Source organism: Madurella fahalii, assembly GCF_045866475.1.
Source record: "Madurella fahalii IFM 68171 DNA, scaffold_3, whole genome shotgun sequence".
Taxonomy (NCBI): Eukaryota; Fungi; Ascomycota; class Sordariomycetes; order Sordariales; genus Madurella; species Madurella fahalii.
In genome coordinates, this window is record NW_027263973.1 from 3,590,262 (window position 1) to 3,609,461 (window position 19,200).

The window sequence follows — 19,200 nt, forward strand, 5'->3', positions numbered from 1 at the left end:
GACCCCGTAATTGCAAGCCCCAATGTGACAGTATACTTAATTTGGCCTTTAAAGGTACATACTGAGGTCAAAATCGTACCCACATTATAAACCCTCGTTGATCACCCCCCTTGTCCGGCGATGACATCACCAATCTAACGGGTTCCCATCACCAACTCCCGTCATATCCGATTCCACCCTTTCCCTATCACGACCATGTCGGAATACCGAACACTCCTAATCAAACGATGATTCCATTATCACGAATAGCAATTGCGAGAGCAAAGCTCCCTCAGCTTCATGTTAACATCACCGTTCAATTCCGGCGCACCCTCGCCGCCACAACGGCCTCATCCGCCGGCACCCAGGTAAGATTATCCGCTGCCAAATCGCCGGCATCGATAGCCCGTATCAGATTCGTGCGAATCTAACTCACCTCGGGCCGGGAATAGCCTCCAACGAACAAAGGTGGTTCTCCGGGGCCATCCGGGCAACAGGATGGTATCCAGAGCAATGATGGCAGCCCAACAACAGCAGCTAAAGCAACTCGAAAAAAGACACAGGCAGAAATAGACGAGGAGCTAAGGATGAAGATGGAAGGAATCTCCGGAGACGGGGGTGAGTCCGGGGTTGAGTACGAGGACGGACGGCCCGTGGCCATGAAGAGGGGTGTTCGGGAGAACATGTTTAGATATATCTGATCGTCCGTATGGCCGGGAAGATGAGACAGCATCCTTCATAATCATCGCCATACCAGTGGTTCGTACGATGTCATCAGGCAATGCACAGTGTTAGGCCACGAGGACAAAGGACCCCCTGACTAGCCTGGCAACGTGTTTGCCAATGCGGAATTCCTTAGCTGGCTGATTGTTACTGAAAATCTATAAGGGATGCCCTCTTCCCACTTCCCGGAACCGTCCTCTATCGCCATTACCCAGTCATCGATTGCTCGCAGTACGTTTGCTGACAACAACGCTGGCAGTAATTCATCTCTAACAATCATACCACTTCCGACCTTGAAGTCAGAATCATCATGCCGCCTCTCACAGTGACGCCGCGCTTTCCCAATCAGATCCTACACGTGGATTTGCCAAAGGTAGCGGAAGTTCGTGTCACAGTGCCCCTAAGCCTCGTTCGACTCATCGACAAGTCGGTCGCCCCATTTCAAGCCGGCGATAATCGTGACAACGTTATGGCTCGGGCTATCTACGCACTGAACGCAATACGAGATAGTATAGCCGAGGCCATAGCCAGTGGATCTAAAGCAGAGTGGGTGGGGTTCCTTCACACAATGGCTGTTGATGAGGACGGGATCCCGACTACCATTGTGTTCTTCATGGTGCGCCATGGCAGGAGCTACGCCAACTGGTACGACGATACACAGGCTATCAAGGTGACCTGCGCGGACTCTAGCGTGGACGGAGTAGTGGACTGTGAAGTTCTACGCGCTATTAATCGACAAGACCGGCTCCTACGGGAAGTAACGGTGCAATGGACCGACGTGGGCAAGCGTGCGAAATTGGGGGCTTTTGATTCCCATCTGAAGTAGGACACCTTACCTTAACCTAGGTAACATCCAACAGTACCAATCCCCAGTGAATGACATCGAACCCAGTTACACCGCCATGCAGGTGATAGCTGCATCATCCCCGCCATCGGCGATGATCTTCCTCAATGGAGTAATTACAATATATCTGCGTTCGCTCGTCTCCCGTGGCAAACCTGGGCACTGCACTGACAACAAGGTGACAACATCTGCACATCCTCAACACCCGACAAGACTGTCTACGCAAAGACGCCCGTAATACTAGTACCGCCGCCCGGCACATGAACACGCCCATAGCTGGAGCGTCTAGAACACCAGGCGCATACTAATTTAACCGGCGTCCTATCGTGAGCGCTGTCTGACCTCTCTGTGGCATTCTGCAGGTTTGGTCTGTGCATCAGCAGCATGCACAAGTTGTAGGGTTCCCCGCACATTGCCTTGCCATTGATGCAACCCGGTACTGATGACGGGTCGGCTCTTGGATGCGGTTGCAGCGGAGATCCAGGACGAGAATAAGCTTCGGCGAGAGCGAGACCGGAATGCGAGCCCGTCTCCCTCGGCCTGGTAATATCAAAAAGCCCACGCCTAGAACTCGTAGATCAGTGCCCCTTTCTGCCATTGCAATCAAAAGACTGAAGATATCATATCCCGGATAACACTATCTTAGGCGGATCCGAAACTCTATCAGAAACATGCGGCCCTGGTGGTTGGTATCGGTACTGCTCTTGCCTGCCGGCTTGGCAGAGTCTTGTTCGGATGTCGCTGCCGACAAGCTCACCGTCAAGACCATCACCGGCGTCTACACCGGGCTCATCGACCCCCAGTTCCCCAACGTCCGCCAGTTCCGTAGCATCCCCTACGCCGAACCTCCACTAGGGATACGACGATGGCAGCCCCCCGTACCGGTCACCCCATCCCTCCGGCACTCGTACGCCTACCGCTTCCCCCCATCTTGCTCGCAGTACTTGACACGAAACCTCACGGCATGGAACTCCAACATTACCAGGTTCGCCATCCAAACATATGGCCAATCCCTCACCGCCGGCGCCATGGCCCAGGCGTCGTCCGAAGACTGCCTCTACCTCGCCATCTGGGCCCCGCTCAGCGCCAACGCGTCGTCCAACCTCCCCGTGGCTCTCTTCCTCCCGGGCGGCTCGTTCGTGACGGGCGGCATCGACGTCCCCTACCAACAGCCGACCCCCTGGGTTGAGCGGACCCAACGCCACATCTTCGTCTCGGCCAACTACCGCGTCAACATAGCGGGCTTCCCCTGGGCGGCGGGCCTCGACACGCAGAACCTTGGAATCCTCGACCAGCGGGCGGCGCTCGAGTGGGTCTACGCCAACATCGCCTCCTTCGGCGGCGACCCCTCGCGCATCACCCTGTGGGGCCACTCGGCGGGCGGGGTGGCCGTCGACATGGTGGCGCACGCCTTCCCGGACAACCCGCTCGCCGCGGGGCTCTTCATGCAGTCGGGCACGGCCATGGTCAACATCTCGTACCCGGACGCGACGCACAGCAACTTCAGCTTCGTGGCGCGCAACGTGGGGTGCGACTTTCCGTCGTCGCCCTCGGCCGAGCTGGAATGCATGCGGCGGGTGCCGATGACGCTGCTACAGAACTTTGTGGGGCAGTACCGGGACAACGGCACGGCGGGGCCGCCGCTGGCGGCGCCGTTCCGGCCCATGCCCGACGAGCGCGTCGTCTTCTTCAACTACTCGCTCCGCGCCCTCCAGGGCCGCGCCCCGGCCGTCCCCGCCCTCGTCAGCACCACGTCCAACGAGCAGGCCACGCTCACCCGCTACCCCCGCGACAACGTCACCGAGGGGCCCTACCAGCCCCGCGTCGACGACGAGACGGTCGGCGTCTTCATCTGCCTCGCCAGCAACACCACCCAGGCCCGCGCCCGCAACGGCCTCGTCACCTACCGCTACGAGTACGCCGGCAACTTCACCAGCCTCACCCCGCTGCCCTGGATGGGCGCCTACCACGCGAGCGACGTGCCCATGGTGTTTGGGACGTACGAGGGGATGGAGGGCGTCACGCCGTTCCAGCGGGAGGTGGCCGAGCGGATGCAGGACTACGTTCTGGCGTTCATGGAGGATCCGAGGGACGGCCTGAGGAAGAAGGGGTGGCTGCCCTATGGGGAGACGGAAGGGAGCAGCGTGGGCGGTCGGAACATGATGCGGTTTGCGAGCCGCGGCGAGGTGGAGAGGATTGTGAGCGCGGATGAGGTGGACGAGGCGTGCACGATGGGGAGGGAGTATAATTCGAGTCCCTGAGGTAATGAGGCATGACTGGGAAAAGATCTGTCAGGGATGGGAAAGTGAAACGATGCCAGGAGGGAAAGTCTGTGTCTTTGATCGTGCAACCTCCAAATCACCCTCCTTTAGCTACTAGGTCGGACAGGTCCTTGGCTACCTACATACGTATTCCCACCAGACTACTACTCTACACATACTCGTAACACAGCAGCGGCCCGCCAATATCCATCACATCGGCAATGGTAGCACTCTCAATGACGCCCAGCATATTGAGAACGTGGGTGAGAGTCGTTTCGTTCCCAGGATTGCCCTGGGGGATCTGGGGCGGCAGCCAGTCCGGCGGAATGAAGGATTCTGGCGGCGGGAACCACTGGGATTCGTCTGGCGGTCCTGGCCAGTCGAATGGCGGCGCGCTTCCGTTCCCGCCGCCACCAAAGTCGGGACGCCTCTGCATAGTTCGGCCGCCAATGTCGGTCAGGCGTGCTGGAAGGTCGAGAGCCTGCCACTCCCAGAAGATTTTGTCGAGCCAAGTGTGATGCAGGTAGAAGATGGGGTCGCCGGGGCTAGCAATCGGATCGACCATCTACAAAGCGATGGTGTGTAAGCCCGTGTCCAACAAGAGGGAGCAGTACAGTACTAGGGTAAGTCAGGTATTCCCCGTTGTCCTACCTTGCCACCCACGCCGCCGTGCCCGCCGCGATGAGGAGCGTTCTCGGCGCAGGGCCAAAACTCGACAAACGTCTTCTTCTCGTAACAGCGATCAATATATTCTTGCGCTGATAGCTCGCTGGTCTTGTCGCTGACGAAGCGGTTGATGCAGTTGTCGCCAATAAAGTAACCAGGCCCAAGTCCGTTGCTGTAATTTGCGAACGGCCCATCGACAATACACCCTTCAGGCCCGACTCCATTGCCTCCAAACCCGGTGACTGGGTCCAGGACGTCCGACTGAGAGAACTTGCCGGCATCGCGGACCTCATCCCAGTATCTGCAATTTCATGCTTGGTCAATATGACGAGTGGTGATTGGACGGGCCAGCCCCGAACCATGTTCAAGTTGCAAACTCACGGTTGTGCACCAGTGTATCCGCATTCATCGCGCATCACCTGTTCATGCGCATACATGTGCAGTCGGTGATACGGAAGAAACGCGCCCTGTCCTCAAGGGTTAAAGCATGCTTTGAACAGCGATCGTCTTAAAGGCACTTACAACTCCATGGGTAATGCTGGATTGGACTTGGTGGATGGCCTGGAGTTCCTCAAACCGGTTCTTCGTGCCATTGAGACCAAGTGTCGCGGGAAGGCTCATCAAGCACAAATCGGCATCGATGTACGCCTTTTTCTCCTCTACCGTGAAGGTGTGCCATGCTCTTCGTTGCAATTTGGTCGTGCATGTTCCATTGGGCGCGCGGAGAGTCGAGACAGCCCATACCGGGCTGGTGCACGCCGCGAGCAAGAGAGATGTCAGAGACAATAGCATTGTAGAATCTGCGAGCTACCACGTAGTCACGCGTAGCAGCTACATGTGCTACAATCAGAAAGTGTCCATCTTTATATCCTGACCCGACCACCCGGCCCCCAAATTAAACAATTCCGCGAAAGACTTTCGCGACGGCGCCGCGCGGCCGTACTAAGGTTGTACCCCGCTGCTATATATCCGGTTCAGACTAGTCAACGTAACCTAGATTAAGACCGCGTAGTCCTTTTCTACGGGACGGGGTCGTGCGGGAACCCGACATGATACAGAGCTTTCTATGTATAGGCGAGGCGAGGTGATCGACCTAGAGTTCATGAAGCCAGCCCCCCCGTCCCCCACATTCCGAGGGAGCATCGCTTTCTTGGCTCTGCACTACCGTAATAAGAGCCTATAGGAAGGACGGCGCGGTTGAATGAGAATTGCTACGTTCAATGCCGAATCGAATGCCGAGAGCCGCGTATACCTTAGCCACCTCCCTAAATGAGCCGTGTCCGAAAGTCGGTAACAGAACAAACGTACAGCTATTTTATCGGTCTGTGGTGTAACGTCAGCCCCCGCTAGACTCGCCGCGGATGCTACGGGAGCGACGGCCGGGGTTCTTCGTGTTACGATCAACGTTTAGGTAGGCCTCGATGCGGGCGATGATGGATTCAGATTGGCATAGCAAGTAAGAGACGGGATTTACGAGCAAGTTGTCTTGGAGTATGTGATGCTGAGCAAGGAGCAATCTTTTGATGCAGGGGAAAGGCCCACATCTGGGACCGGGTGGCTCAGATCAGCTGGTGGAAAACTGACAGGTAGGCAATGCTAGATGAATAATGAACCGACCATTCCCGACACCGTTGTGAACGACACGGATCCAAAAATCCCGGGGCGCCGAACCTACTTGTAACACACGACCTGCATGGACAGACCTCGATCGCCGGATAATCACCTTCGACCAGGGGGACGGTGTGCAGTATCAGGCGATATCGGGCAGCCACTCCGGTGACTGGGCAGGTGGTCATGGACTGAGAAACAACTTCACTCGCGTAGCCGCGTATAAGTGGGAGTTCAACTGCGGAGCAAATGTTGCGGTCTCTGGGAGGTGACGGGGTTAAATGCTTCTCAATGAGTCTTTTGGCTTGAACCCCTCCCGTCTATGACTATGCCGCTGGAAAGGTCGATGAACGGTCAAGGCGAACTATAATTAGCTAATAAATCCAATACAGGTGCTTGGGCGCAACAGCTAATGGGAGCATGTCCCTTCGGCCATCTCTTTCCACGGACGCTAACCACGAAAAGACCACGCCAAATCGATAATAAACCACAGGTCAGAGGAAATCAAGCCAATCAAGAAAGGTGCGGTGAATGAGAATAATAGGGCGTAGTTAAACCCAACCGCAACGAGGATTGGGCGCACACATGCCACAACAAGACGTAAAGGTACTGCATTGTCGCCACTTGATGTTCGCGACGGCGATTGGCAGCGACGTATCGAATGGTACTGTGAGGCTAATTGAGCGGGACGATATGCAATCCATCAAATACCTTGCACTGGGTCTTCACGGATGCTTTCAGCTTTCGTCACCAAACTTACGACCTACGATTCGCAACCCCTTCGTATTATCTCGCGGACAACGCTTCATAAGTATTCTTAAACATATTCCACCGTGGATTGCCGTGTCGGGGAGTGTATTTAGCATGGCAGGTGTTGTAACGATAACAGTAACGGCGACGGCAACTAGGTAGGATCCCTGCGGCGGTGTCTTCAATACACGTATGCTCAGCGCAGATTTATAAGCATCAGGGAAACTCCCAGTTTAGATCTGCCATTGCACTTGATCGGACCTTACTCGACGTTACCAACTATTTCGCCCATTGTTATGGTGACCACCCAAGCCGACAGCAACATCATCATCAGCAGTCCAAGCATTCAGGATCGACTACGGACCTTTCCGCACAGGCCGCCGCCGTCTGCCCCTTTGTCAGCGTCAGATCCGCTCGGGCTCAACTCAGTGCCATGGTATTTTAATCACGGCCCGTCTATCTTGCTACTATGCCTAGGCCTGGCCTCGATAATACCGCTTTTCCAACGAATATACCCGCCATATCTGCAGCGGAGTCGTCGGTGTGTCCAGCGGATGTCCAGCGGATCTTACCGTACCAATGAGACGCTCCTCCCAGTCACGGAAGAGAAATGGACGGGCGATGGGAAACCGGCTAAGCCGCCGCATCAGGGACAAGGCGGCTCCGCTTTACAGGAACATCGTCCGGTAGGGTGCCTGTATCTGCCGCAGATCCTCGCCATGCTAGGTTTTAACGTGGCAGCCATAGACCTCCTCATCGCCTTGCAATCCCTCTATCGAGCCTGGCTAGAGGCGAAAAGTAGCGACAGCCCCGTGAGCTGGATCTCCCACACAGGCCAAGTCGGAGCCCCCTTCACCGTTGTCACTTGGAGCATCTACCTGGCCATTGTCCGTGTCAGCACCTGCTTCGTCCGCATGGACAGGAAGCCGCAACCGCCAGGCCACGGTGATAGAGGGAGAAAACAACAACAACATCATCAACAGCAGCAGCAGCAGCAGCGGCAGCCGCTGGCCTCAACGCAAGGGCAACAGGAGCGAGGGGCGACCGCCCGGCCCTACTTCCGCCGCCATCTCCGGATCGACGCCGCCGGCCTCGTCCTCCCGGCGGCCTCGCTCACGGCGACGCTCGCGAGCCGGTGGATGCGCGCGCTGAGCGCGGCGCAGGACGTCCGGTACCGCGCGCAGCCGGCGTTCCCGGCCGACTACCTGCCCGCGCTGTACTGGGACGGGGTGGGCGAGGCGGCGCACGCGCGGTTCGCGCTGTTCGCCGGCGCGCTCGGCGCCCTGTGCCTCTACGGCCCGCCGCTGGTGCTGCCGGCGGCTCGCGGCGGGCAGCGCGTGCTCGTGGCGCTGTACGTCGCGTATGCCGGGCTCTACGCCTTGGCCATGGTGCCCGCGGCCGCTGTCGGGCTGGGCGCCGTCGTCGGCAACATCCTCTGCTCGCTCACGGGCCGCTGGGGTTGTGGCATCGGCACCGTTGCGGAGGATTACCTCAGGGCTGCGACGACGGCTATCTTGTGGCTCGGTGCGGGCTACATGGTACCCGTCGGCACCATGGTGGGGGTGGTGCTCGTGCCGGTGGTTGCGTTGTGGTACGTGCTGAAGGAGTGGGTTTTTGGGGCGGCGGACGTCGCCAGGAGTTGCATTTTCATCCCCTGCGCGGCTCCCACCGGTGGGAGGGCTGAGGATGGGACCAAGCTCTCATAGCCGCGCTGGGCTTTGGTCTTGTGGCATACCAGATGTCGTCATTGGTGAAAGGCTGGCGGAGAGGGAAACAAAAGAGTCAAAAGGGAAGAATATGGTGATATGAAAGTGCGAGGGCAAAACACCTTTGAACCGTGGATGGAAAAGGAACGTAAATTGCCACATCGTTAGGCCGGAAAGGGCTTGGAACTAGTAACATGATGATAAGCGATGTCTGTGTACACTTTATGCGTAAGGAGAAGCAGGGCGGACGGTGAGATACGGCTCAATGGGAGTATACGTCGGTAGCTCCTCTGGGTATTGCCGCCTATATGGGGATTCAAGCAGAGGGCGTGACTGGAGTTGTGAAAGTGTAACTACTATATACGATTGCAACATCCTGCTGGCGGCCTACCGCGAGCCCGCATATTCACCTATGCCTGATCCAAGTTATCCCGTTTGGCCTACCTCAGGCTTGCGTATATATGGTCAAGCGAAGAACTCCTCGATGTAACAAAAAAGCTGATGAGATAGCCGCAAAGGTAGCTGACCAACGGCATAACCACGTAGCTTCTTTGCCCCGGCCTGTCTTTGATGGACTTCTGACTTGTTAAACGATATGAACGTGGGCGGTCACCGTATTATGGCTACTTTGTCTGGCTTTATCACTCTGATACGAAGACAACTCGCTTGGTATGTTTTTTTCCTCGAATATGTTAAGCCCGCTTTGGAATAATTCGCGGACCAGAGGAGTCCAGGTATTTCTTGTGGATCTTGTTTGAAACAACGCAAGATCCCTATTATTCGCAAGAGCGAACTCCTGAGGTGAACTCGGGACGAGATCCGGGTTGTGGAAGAGAAACATCCATCCAAGTGAAAGCTGAGTCCTCGACCTCGGAAAAGCTCACTTGACAGCAAGACCAAGTGACGACCGTGGTAAGAGTAAATCGACCAAAGGGTGCACTGCAAAGTACACACAAGACCGAGCTGGAAGCAGCCGGGTGTTTCTGATGATCAACCTTCCCGACAGCTGAAACCCCTTGGACGACGGCAGGATGGCCACCCACATCCATGATTTGGTTCCCGTTGTAATAGAAACCGTCATCTTCAGTCTTGAACGGGCAATTCTCTCCACAAGTGACTTCCGACCAAATGCAAATCCAACCGGCCTCGCCTGGCAGCTTCGTCATCTGCGGAAGCCCATTCGCATTCCCACTTCCATTCGCATTCGAAATCGCATCCACATTCGTGTTTGCATTCATGTTCGTGTTCACGCTCGCATTCGCAACGTTCCCGCTCTCTTCCTCGCGCCTCCTATTCTCGTCTTCCGCTTCCTCTTCTTCCTTTCGCAATGCATCTTCCGCCTGCCGCCGCTTGTTCTTCATCTCCTGTAATTTCCTCTCCGCTTCTTGCCGTTTCTTCATCTCTTCTCGAATGGCCTTTTCCGCATCTTGCCATTTTGCCATCTCCTCCCAAGAGGCCTTCTCCGCTCGTTGCCTTCTCTTCATCTCTGCCACCAAACTCTCCTCCGCCTCTCGTCGCCTGTCAGCCTCTTCCCGCGCCTTCTCTTCTGTCTCGCGCCGCTTGTTCATTTCTTGCCATAGACCCTTCTCCGCGTTCTGGCGCATGTTGGCCTCGTCCCAAAAACTGCCCTCCACCTCCTCTCGTTTATCCACCTCTTCCCACAGCTTCGCCTCCAACTCTTGTTGTTTCCTTTTTTCCTTTTGCAATCTTTTCTCAAGCTTCTTTCGCTTATCTATTTCTTCGTCTATCTTTTCCTGGAGTCCCTTATTCCCTTGCAGACCAGGGTTGGTCCAGTCCCCCGAGCTCTCGGCAAGTCCCGAGGGCCTGAGGTGTCCGTTCGGCTCAGACCGTCGCGCATCTGACAGGATCCCTAGGTAGCGGGCAGCCGTACGTGCCATCCGATGGCCCCGGCCCAAGAGCTCCTTGAGCCCGTCGTAGGCGCGGGTCAGAAAATCTTCAGTTTCTCTCTCCAGCACCCTGCCCCGGAAAATCTGGTTGATACCCAGATTAAGCTCTGTGATGAGCGTCAAGGGATTCCTTCTGAAATCGGGCAGGAGTCTCTCAAATCCCTTCATCGCGCGGTGGTAGAGGCCTCTCGCCTTCTTGTGCCACTTTTCGCGATTCCCAGGCGGCTCGCTAGCGGCCCAGGTTGGGCTGCCGTGTGGATAGTAGTTGGAGTTGACGCTTAACGTCTGGGGCGGAGCAACGAAGTGGCTGTCGTCTGAAGGCGGGCTGAAGGCCTCGATATCCGGTGGGGGCGTGCCAAACTTCTTCAGGGCTCGACTATACGCCTCAGTCGCCTTCGTCATATCACCCCGACCGGCATAAAGGATGGTCAGATCGCCAAGAGCGTTCAGCTCCAGTGCATGCCATTTCCGAAGGAGGTGGTTGTGATATTTGCAGGTAAACGCTTTCTTCTTGATGCCTCGTTGATGAACACCGCTCTTTGCGTCGGCGGGCCCCGTGGGAATCTCAGCATCCAGTTGTTTCCGAACATTTTTGGTGCCGCACCCTTCCACAACATCCAGCAAGAGCCGCTCTGCGTCATCCTGCCTCTGCTCCTCCATGGTCCTCATGTACGCGTTACCGAGGGCCCGCTTCGCTTTGAGGGCCGCGTAGGATCCAGCTCTGGTTGTCCTGCCGAAGCCGTTTACGGCGAGCTCGTACATTTCCGCAGCATCCCAGATTCGGCCATGCTCGACATAGACATCGCCTAGCATCTCACATCCGGCGTATGTCGGCTCTTCGTTCTCGCCGCTGTGTAGAATCTCCCTGTGCTCAGCCGATAACTCGACTCCGAGCTTCGTCAGGTACAGAATAACCTCCTTATTAGCCGCCTGCATTGCCGCGAGAAGGTGTTCCGGTTTTCCCTTGTTAGACTCTAGGTACGCCGGGTCTTCTGTTGCAACACTATCCCTCTGTTGGTAGCGTGGAACACTCTCTTCCCCGGGCAACAGGGAGTCCTCCGGTAGCCCAGGATAGGGAGGGTCCGGCATAGGATCAAACGGCTCGTCGTCCGATGGCGTGGCTTCGTAATCCGCCAGCTCGGGCATCCCAGCTTGGATTTCCACCTCTTCCCCGGCACCGTCCTTTTCGTCCTCGAATTTGCTCAAGACATGTAGAGCACGGCGGGCGTGCACTGGGCGCGCCGCCTCATCATCGCCGCGGCCGCCGATCTCGGCCCAGATGTGGTCCCAAGAGTCACTCTCGGGGCTCGCAGTCTCCTCACCGTCATTTGGCGATACGAGTACGGCACCGGCGTACCGGCACCGCAGCATAGCGTCGGCGCGCCGCACACCCAGCGCTATTACCAGCAGAACCGGGTCTTCGGCGCCCCGGTCTTTGGCGTTCCGCAGCAGCAGACAGGCGCGCCAGCGGCGCAGGGCAGAGGTGATCTTGACGCAGGCAGCACCCTCGTCACGGAGTGGCTTGATTCGCTTGCCGGTTATGTCGTCCCGCCAGAGCGGCCGCGCCCACCAGCATCCCACCGCGCCTCCGGCGGCGTTGATGTCCACCTGCGCGGCGGGCTTGCCGCCGCCCATATCCGCCACAACATCGACCGGCATGTCATCGAGCGTGGCGGCGCACCATGAGAAGCTCCCGAAATCACGTATCGTCGGCTTCCCGTGCAGCAAAGCCGCGACAGATATGTGGCCCACGTGCGATAGGATCTTCTCCGTGATCGCGCTCTCCTTGGCCGAGAAGTCGCAGTCTTTGACCTGGGCGAGCAGCGCTGCGATGACAGTCCGGTCGCGCACCCACGACGTGCTTCGACACCGCAGCACCGCGAGCAGGTCGCCGGCTCCGGTCACCTTGTGCTGCCGAAGCCGCTGCACGATGGTCGTGGCGAGCCAGTACCCCCGCGACGCGGACGCGGGTGAGGCAGCGAGAATATCCTCGTCGAGGTCCTTGATAAGCGGCCGGCGGCTGTTGGGGTTGGGGTTCTTGAAAAGCACTTTGACCGTTTTGGACATGAGCAGCTCAAGCGCCGTCCAGCCACGGGTAAACCACGTAGAAAGTACGAGGGCGATACAAGGCCCGCCCATGTCATCCCATGGAAAGTCGAGAAGGTAACGGTCATGGACAACTGTGCAGTGGGCGTGCGAATAGTTCTCGTGTAGCCTTTGGATGGCTTTGGCCCGCGCCTTGGGCTCCGCCGGAATGGATATCGCATCCCACCATATAGCCTTGCAGTTGAGCTCCTCGGCGATGTCGGCGAAGTAGTTGAATAGGCATTCGTTGACGGTTCCTGGAGGCTGCAACCCGACGCCCGTGCCGTCGGCCCAGACGTGCGAGATGGCAATGTAGGGGTCTCGCTGTCCACTGGTGGGATTGTCGGAGCAGGACCAGGCCGTGCTCCCGCCCTCGTGGATTGCCTGTTCTAGCCGCTCTACTGGGAATGTCTTCATACGACAGCTGTCGGGCTTCCCCTGACACTTGTGGAGCTGTACGGCCTTGGTGCTATCCATCTGCGACCATTGACACTTGGATGGGATGCATGTCTCGTGGTCGCGGTGGCGAAACAAGAAATCGTCGTCGCCACGCTGCTGGTATCTCATGACTTGTTCCAGAGCGTCGATAAGGTCAGGCAGGTCGGCTTCTTTACGGTCGGTGACGTCCACGAGATTCCAGACGCGGTTCTTGCAGAGTCCCATCTCTTCAATACGCACCACCGCCCGTTCAATAGGCGGCATGACGACGTGGGTAGGCAGCAGCCGGCGATCCCAGCGGCCGAAGCCGCGAGGTCCAACACCTGCCTCTGCTTGGATCCTCGCGGCCCAGTATATAAGGCCAGCGACGCCGGCAAGGTCAAAGCTCACTCCGACGCTCTTTCGCCCGTCTAGAGAGCGCACCAAGTACCGGCCCCCCTGCCCGATGCGCACGCAGCGCCTAAGCAAGAGGCTACAGCTGGAAGCGACGCGTACCAGGTGTGTGTGGGCGATGGACTGCTTCTCTTCATGGCTCATGGCGGCCTGGCAGGACATGGCTATCAAGACCCAGTTACGGAAGGACGTCCAGTCGCATTTCGGGGCGCACTCTGCCATGCGCTCCCTGATACGCTTGCAGGCTTGGTTTTGGCAGTCGCGGATGCGGGCCTCGACACAGAGCTGGCCAAGCTGCAAGAGGAAACTGACCTTTTGCGCGTGTGGGAAGAGTTCCCGAAGCTTCAGCCACATGTCTTTACGGTTTACCGCGTTCGGGCAATCCGTGGCATAGGATGGAGCGGGGACGGTGAGAGGCTGGTTTGGCCGTATTCTGATAGCCAGTTTCCCGTTCCCAGTCCTTCCACCGTTAACACCCTCGAAACTCTCCGATTCCGTCTCCTCGGGGTCAAGCTCATCGTCGGATTCCGGGCAGCTGGCCTTTGTATCGCCAGTGCCGATCATCACGTGGTAAAAATATGCCCCGGGGATTGCGGGAGTAGCAGTCTTCGGGCAAATTAGCTGACATCACTGGCTTGACCCAGACTGGGAACATACCGGCGGCGACGCCATGGCGAATAGCACGGAGTTTGGGAAAGAAAATGAAATAGACCCCAAGGAGGACAGAGGTGGTGAGCTGGGGATTGGGAGTCAGGGAGTGGGATTGGGAACTGGAGATGTATCCCCCCAGGAGTCAAGTGATCAATGCCCTATGAGCACTGATTGCTTTCTGTCGGTTGGGACAGACCTCGCAGTCTGCTGGCCGGCGGGCAGTTCATTCACTATGGACGGTCGTACTGCACGCCGTTTTCGAATGCCCGTGGGTGGCCCACAGCGGCCTGTCAGCGGTGGGCGCTGATCAGCAGCCATGTCAAGACCCCAATGAATTGTCCCACATCATCGGGCATCAAAGTGCGCAGCATTACAGCATGTAGGTAAACGATTGACGGGTCCTTTGCGATAGTTGACTAACCGGTTTAAGTAATTACGTGCACTCAATCAGCGAAGCGTGGGTCAAGTCGACTCAAATTGAGGCAAAGCAAAAAGCGAAAGGGTGTAGAGTGCGGCCGGCAACCCGTCCCGGGGGCCACGGCCATATTTCGGGACCGACATCTCCAACAACACGAGAGAACCCATCACAGATTATTCACAACATGTTTCAAGTATGAACCTAAACCAAATCCGGTTGAACCTTTCTTATGCCTTCGTTAAACATGTCGTATCACATTGACTCAGCCATCCCAACGACAAGGAATAAAAAGCGGACGCTCAGCCCGCTGGCCGGGGGGTCGGGAGTTCCTCCGTCGCAGCGAAGCAGAAGAACAAAGGTCGGGACCAGATTTTTTCTACCAAACCCCAGACAAGGACCCTAAGATGGCTTTCGTGTGGTTATCTCCCGGCAAGGCCTTGATGGCAAGCGCGTTACTTCGCCGCAACGCGGATATCATCAACCAATGGCAGTCTCGGAGACTCGCGAGAAAGAGGCGGAACATGGGTGGTATTCTTCCCGTACTCCTACTTGCGGGGTACAATATCGTACGGAGGGCGTTGGCGCACTGCCGGCCTAGTATAATACCGGTTGCTTCGTCCTCGATTTGCTGGCTTCCGCTTTCACCGCCCTGCTCGATACTTCTGGAGGTGAGCCCTTCCTCGCGGCGTCACATTGATTACAAGCTGATGCATATCAAATGGCGAACAACTGGGTCTTGCGTTCTCTGCCGTTTCCTCGAGACTTTATTTAGATAACCGCTTGAACCAGAGTAGTCTTCTGAATGCTGCCGAGAGCCCGACAACCCACTGGTCCGAGCTAAGCGGCCGCCTACCTTCGGTCCTGGAGGCAGGAATGGGAATCCCCTTTCCGTACCCGCTAGTTAAAGCTAACTCATATACGAAACCTATCCAGCATCCGCCTTCTCAGTATTATCCTAAACTTGACCGTAAAATAGGCTTGAATTATATCCTGTCGATACCTTCATTGTCTAGAACCTCGACGGCGCAGCTAACGCAGGCCCATGCCCTTGGGTTTCAAAATAGCAAGAGCGCAAATAATTGTCCGAAGTTTAGACTATAGGGGTCCGGAACCGGGGGGAAAGGAAGGTGGGGTGGGTGGGAACTAGTAGAGCACTCCGGCGAATTGACAACCCTTGTGGCACTGATTGAACGGGGAAGATCCTATCAGGCAAGTTTCACGGCGGGGAAGCAAGCCGTTAAACCGGCATCTAGCCAATGGAAATTATAGTTCATCACAATTGCAACAAACACGCTGCAGTCCCTGCGTGGGAGCACATCAGTCCGCCGCATCGGACACCCTGCCCCGCATGTCCGGAAACCTCGGTGACGGGAATATAGCCTCCTCGGTCTATCTTATGCCAGATACCCGAGAACTCAGGGTATGAGACTCGCAGCCCAGGGGGCTAATGGCTGCCCCGCTTTCAGCTACATATGTGTGACTTACAGGGGTTGACATAGGCCATCGCTAATTCGTGTCTAAGACACTCGCTGCGTGTTCAGTGGTGACAGCAGATCAAATTCCGCAGTGCGCTGCGCTGAAATGCCTGCGCGAAAGTGGGTTCCGGCAAACAAGAGTGGCCCGGCGGCCTGGCGAGGTGGGTGTCATAACGCGTGATGCAGCTCCTGTTAATGTGTTGAGGGTTTATTGGCGGGTAGCTCTTGATCTTGTGCATTCCGCATACAACGTGCCACGTAATGCCAAACAATGGCATAACGCCTTACGTGCCGATCGCGGGGGGCCAACCGATCAAGGTTTTTACCGCCTCATTTCCTGGAGTGCGAGGTGTGTCGGGCATGAGGCTTATTTGTCCCCGACGCCCTGCATGCTTCGGTCTCTTACCGACGCCGTCCAAAAGTTCCCACCGAAAAGAGTACGAGAAACGCCATCTCCCCTTGTTGAGAACTTTATATCAACTGTGTGAGGGGAAGGGCTGAAGCACGCGGGACTCTCAAGGCTCCATCACCGGCCGAGGAAATCGAAACCCATTGAGCATGGCTCCATCTGCTACCCTCGTTCAACCCGTGCGGACGAATGGGGCCGACAGGTATTCGGCCCCATCGTCGGTAGTAGACAACAACAGCAACTTGAACTTTGCAGGCCAATCGCCGCCGGGATCGATCAACAGTACGTTTCGAAGCGTACCCTCGCTAGAGAAACGTAGTAACACGCTGCCCTCACCAGATCGGCGAAGCACACCCACCGGGGTCTCGGGCCGGCGCATAGCTGGGCAGCCCCTGCTGGAAATGGCTGGCTACCGAAGCGATGGTGATGACGACCTCGGCGACCGGTCAAAAATCAACTGGGATCCGGCGAGCAACGCACTACATCGGTTACAGGACAAGGTCAACAATCTAAGGAGTGTGATTGAGGCCCTGGCCGCTAATGTTGAGGAGGAAATCAGAAAGAAGGACAAGGAATTGAGACGGCTGAGGGAGGAGAATCAAGCATTGCGGGATATGCTAGACCAGTCGGGCACAAGAACTAACGACATGACTATGAGGGTAAAGGAGATTGAGCAAGAAGTTGATTTGGCTTCCAAGAGAGCTTCGGGGATCCTGGATACCATTAGATGATTTTAAGATTCACTGAAAACTGCGGCAGTGGTAATTATCATGGATTAATCTCTTGCCGAGAGTAATCGCAATTTTCCTTTTCCGCGCTGTTCCATCATTGAATCCCCGCAACGTCCTCTTACAGTTTTTTAGTGAAGTGCTGAATGTTATTAAACCGATGCCCAAAGCGGGAGTTCCAGTTGCTAGAGAGAGCACCAGAGGGCCCTGATGGTATTAATGAGAGGTTGTGTAACAAATGACTAAAATAACTGGCGAATAGCTTGTATATCTAGCTTGTTGTAGATATTGAGTTTTATTGCTTAATTAGTTGATGGAGAGATCTCCGACCGGAACACTATACCCTCAATGTGTATAGGAAACAATCTGGAATGTGCCCCTTAGGTCTTGAGCCATCCTCCAGGCCTTTGGGTCCTTTCTGTGCTCGTGGCCTTAAGGTTTGAGGCTCTGGTTTAGGCCTATTGCTAAGACCCATAGTACTAGTACGTAATATAAATGACGGGTGTCACATTTACGAACGTGGGGTGTGGCGGTATAAAAAAAAGACTTTCCCTTCTATTTTTATGACATGTAATTACCTAGGAAAGCGGCATTACTTCGCGCCTAGAAACCCCCAGCAAGCGCTAATACTTCCGGTACTAAATAAAGTTATGTGCCCATCTTCGCTCTATACATGGTATTCCCAGATAGCTCGGCTTACCTCTGGTCTACCTCCTCCTTACCGGTTTGTGACCTAAGAAACAATATAAGAGAGCCGGTCGAGAAATGTCTATATGATTCAACCAGCTAGTCCTGCACTGTTTCTCAAGCTTCATTCGGGAGCCGGAGTATTTATGTAAGTCATGATCATCGCCAAACTCTGCCGTCTCCTAATGCTTTTGGCTATCTATATGTATCTTACGGGAGGCCATTCCCTTTAGCTTCCAGAGTCATGGCAGAGGGAGGGTTGCTACCCGAACTTTTTTTTTCCAACATTCAGAATCAATTTGGGCTCATTTGTTGAGCTAGCGAGATGCGTCGAGTTCACCAGCAACTCACTTCACAATGCCTCCTATCCGTACATCCGACTTCAACATCGCCTGTGTCGTGTTCGGCTGTTTTCCGTGCCTATTCGTGCCATTATTACAAGGTGGGGGGGGGGGGGGCTCTTTACCTCAGAATTTCGTGAGCAAGTCTTAAACTATACTGACCGTGACCATTGCCGTTCCCGAACTAGCTCTCCAGTAGTTATTGCGCTCATAAGCCGACGTAGTCGCTAGTCCAAGCGTAACAAGCTTCTTGGAGCCAAGAAGATGGGCGGGCATCGACGCTGAACTGCAGACAACAACGCAAGGCTTTACTTAACATGTTTTATCAATCTAGATGATGCTGGCCAGCGTCCTGCTGAGCTTAAACTGACGCTAAATTAGCGATTGGTTCCCCGAGAAAACCGTTGAGGACTCATTCAAACCCACTGTTGACATTCTTCTTTGATTGGGAAATCTTGCTAAATCTTGCGGGAGCCTGTCCTTGGGCCTTGTTCGTGCCCAGTCTACGGCTGGAGTGGAACCAACAGATATCTCCCCGCCGTTTTGGCGCGCTGTTTGCCTTTCGGTTGCCATGGATTTTCGCCCAAGCGCCCACCCAGCGTCTTGATTCTCTGTAAACTGAATTAGCTGGAACCCGACGTGAGAAGCCTGAAGGAGGTCACCTTCATGAGGTACTTTGATTGGTGTCTCGGTGATATTCTACCTGCACATTGGGCTAGAGTTTCTGAGCACCGAAATCACTTGGTTGATGGACAGGAAAGAGCTGATGTGATGGGGCCGTACAACGGCTCGCAAGTTTCTATATGGTTTCTTGTGATTTCCCACATAATTAGTAAGGTTGGCCATCCGGGAAAGTTACCAAACTTGACCAATGAAAAGCATCAAACTGATAGCTTGTCATAGATTGTCTTGGCCTCTCAATCCCTGCCTACCAAGCCTTGATGCACACAGTACATCATATACATTTCGAAAGACGGTAACGTGATCACCGTATCGTATCAGTGGCTTTTGGGACACCGATTGTACATCTTGAAGCACCACGCTGAAATTAGTAAAATGGTGGATGTCAAGCATGAGATGAAGAGGGCCTGGCGAATGGAGCATGAGCACTTAGGCCGGGTCGGATCTTCT

At 55.6% G+C, this 19,200-nt stretch overlaps 6 protein-coding genes across 6 annotated transcripts; 4 read left to right on the forward strand and 2 right to left on the reverse strand.

The window, feature by feature from the left end:
* Nucleotides 1-1,012: 1,012 nt before the first annotated feature.
* On the forward strand, nt 1,013-1,528 carry MFIFM68171_06517 (uncharacterized protein; the record flags this gene model as incomplete). Its single annotated transcript, XM_071061937.1, has 1 exon — nt 1,013-1,528. One exon carries the CDS (start codon nt 1,013-1,015, stop codon nt 1,526-1,528), a length of 516 nt encoding a protein of 171 aa, XP_070918038.1.
* Nucleotides 1,529-2,217: 689 nt separating this feature from the next.
* Nucleotides 2,218-3,807, forward strand: MFIFM68171_06518 (uncharacterized protein; the record flags this gene model as incomplete). The annotated part of the gene is made up of 1 exon (XM_071061938.1): nt 2,218-3,807. One exon carries the CDS (start codon nt 2,218-2,220, stop codon nt 3,805-3,807), a length of 1,590 nt encoding a protein of 529 aa, XP_070918039.1.
* A 169-nt stretch (nt 3,808-3,976) lies between these two features.
* On the reverse strand, nt 3,977-5,265 carry MFIFM68171_06519 (uncharacterized protein; the record flags this gene model as incomplete). The annotated part of the gene is made up of 4 exons (XM_071061939.1): nt 3,977-4,372; nt 4,459-4,774; nt 4,855-4,940; nt 4,996-5,265. The coding sequence occupies 4 exons, from the start codon at nt 5,263-5,265 to the stop codon at nt 3,977-3,979; spliced, it is 1,068 nt and encodes a 355-aa protein (XP_070918040.1).
* Nucleotides 5,266-7,385: 2,120 nt separating this feature from the next.
* Nucleotides 7,386-8,537, forward strand: MFIFM68171_06520 (uncharacterized protein; the record flags this gene model as incomplete). The annotated part of the gene is made up of 1 exon (XM_071061940.1): nt 7,386-8,537. One exon carries the CDS (start codon nt 7,386-7,388, stop codon nt 8,535-8,537), a length of 1,152 nt encoding a protein of 383 aa, XP_070918041.1.
* Nucleotides 8,538-9,313: 776 nt separating this feature from the next.
* Nucleotides 9,314-14,032, reverse strand: MFIFM68171_06521 (uncharacterized protein; the record flags this gene model as incomplete). The annotated part of the gene is made up of 2 exons (XM_071061941.1): nt 9,314-13,966; nt 14,018-14,032. The coding sequence occupies 2 exons, from the start codon at nt 14,030-14,032 to the stop codon at nt 9,314-9,316; spliced, it is 4,668 nt and encodes a 1,555-aa protein (XP_070918042.1).
* Nucleotides 14,033-16,462: 2,430 nt separating this feature from the next.
* MFIFM68171_06522 (uncharacterized protein) lies at nt 16,463-17,044 on the forward strand (the record flags this gene model as incomplete). Its single annotated transcript, XM_071061942.1, has 2 exons — nt 16,463-16,595; nt 16,653-17,044. The coding sequence occupies 2 exons, from the start codon at nt 16,463-16,465 to the stop codon at nt 17,042-17,044; spliced, it is 525 nt and encodes a 174-aa protein (XP_070918043.1).
* Nucleotides 17,045-19,200: the final 2,156 nt, after the last annotated feature.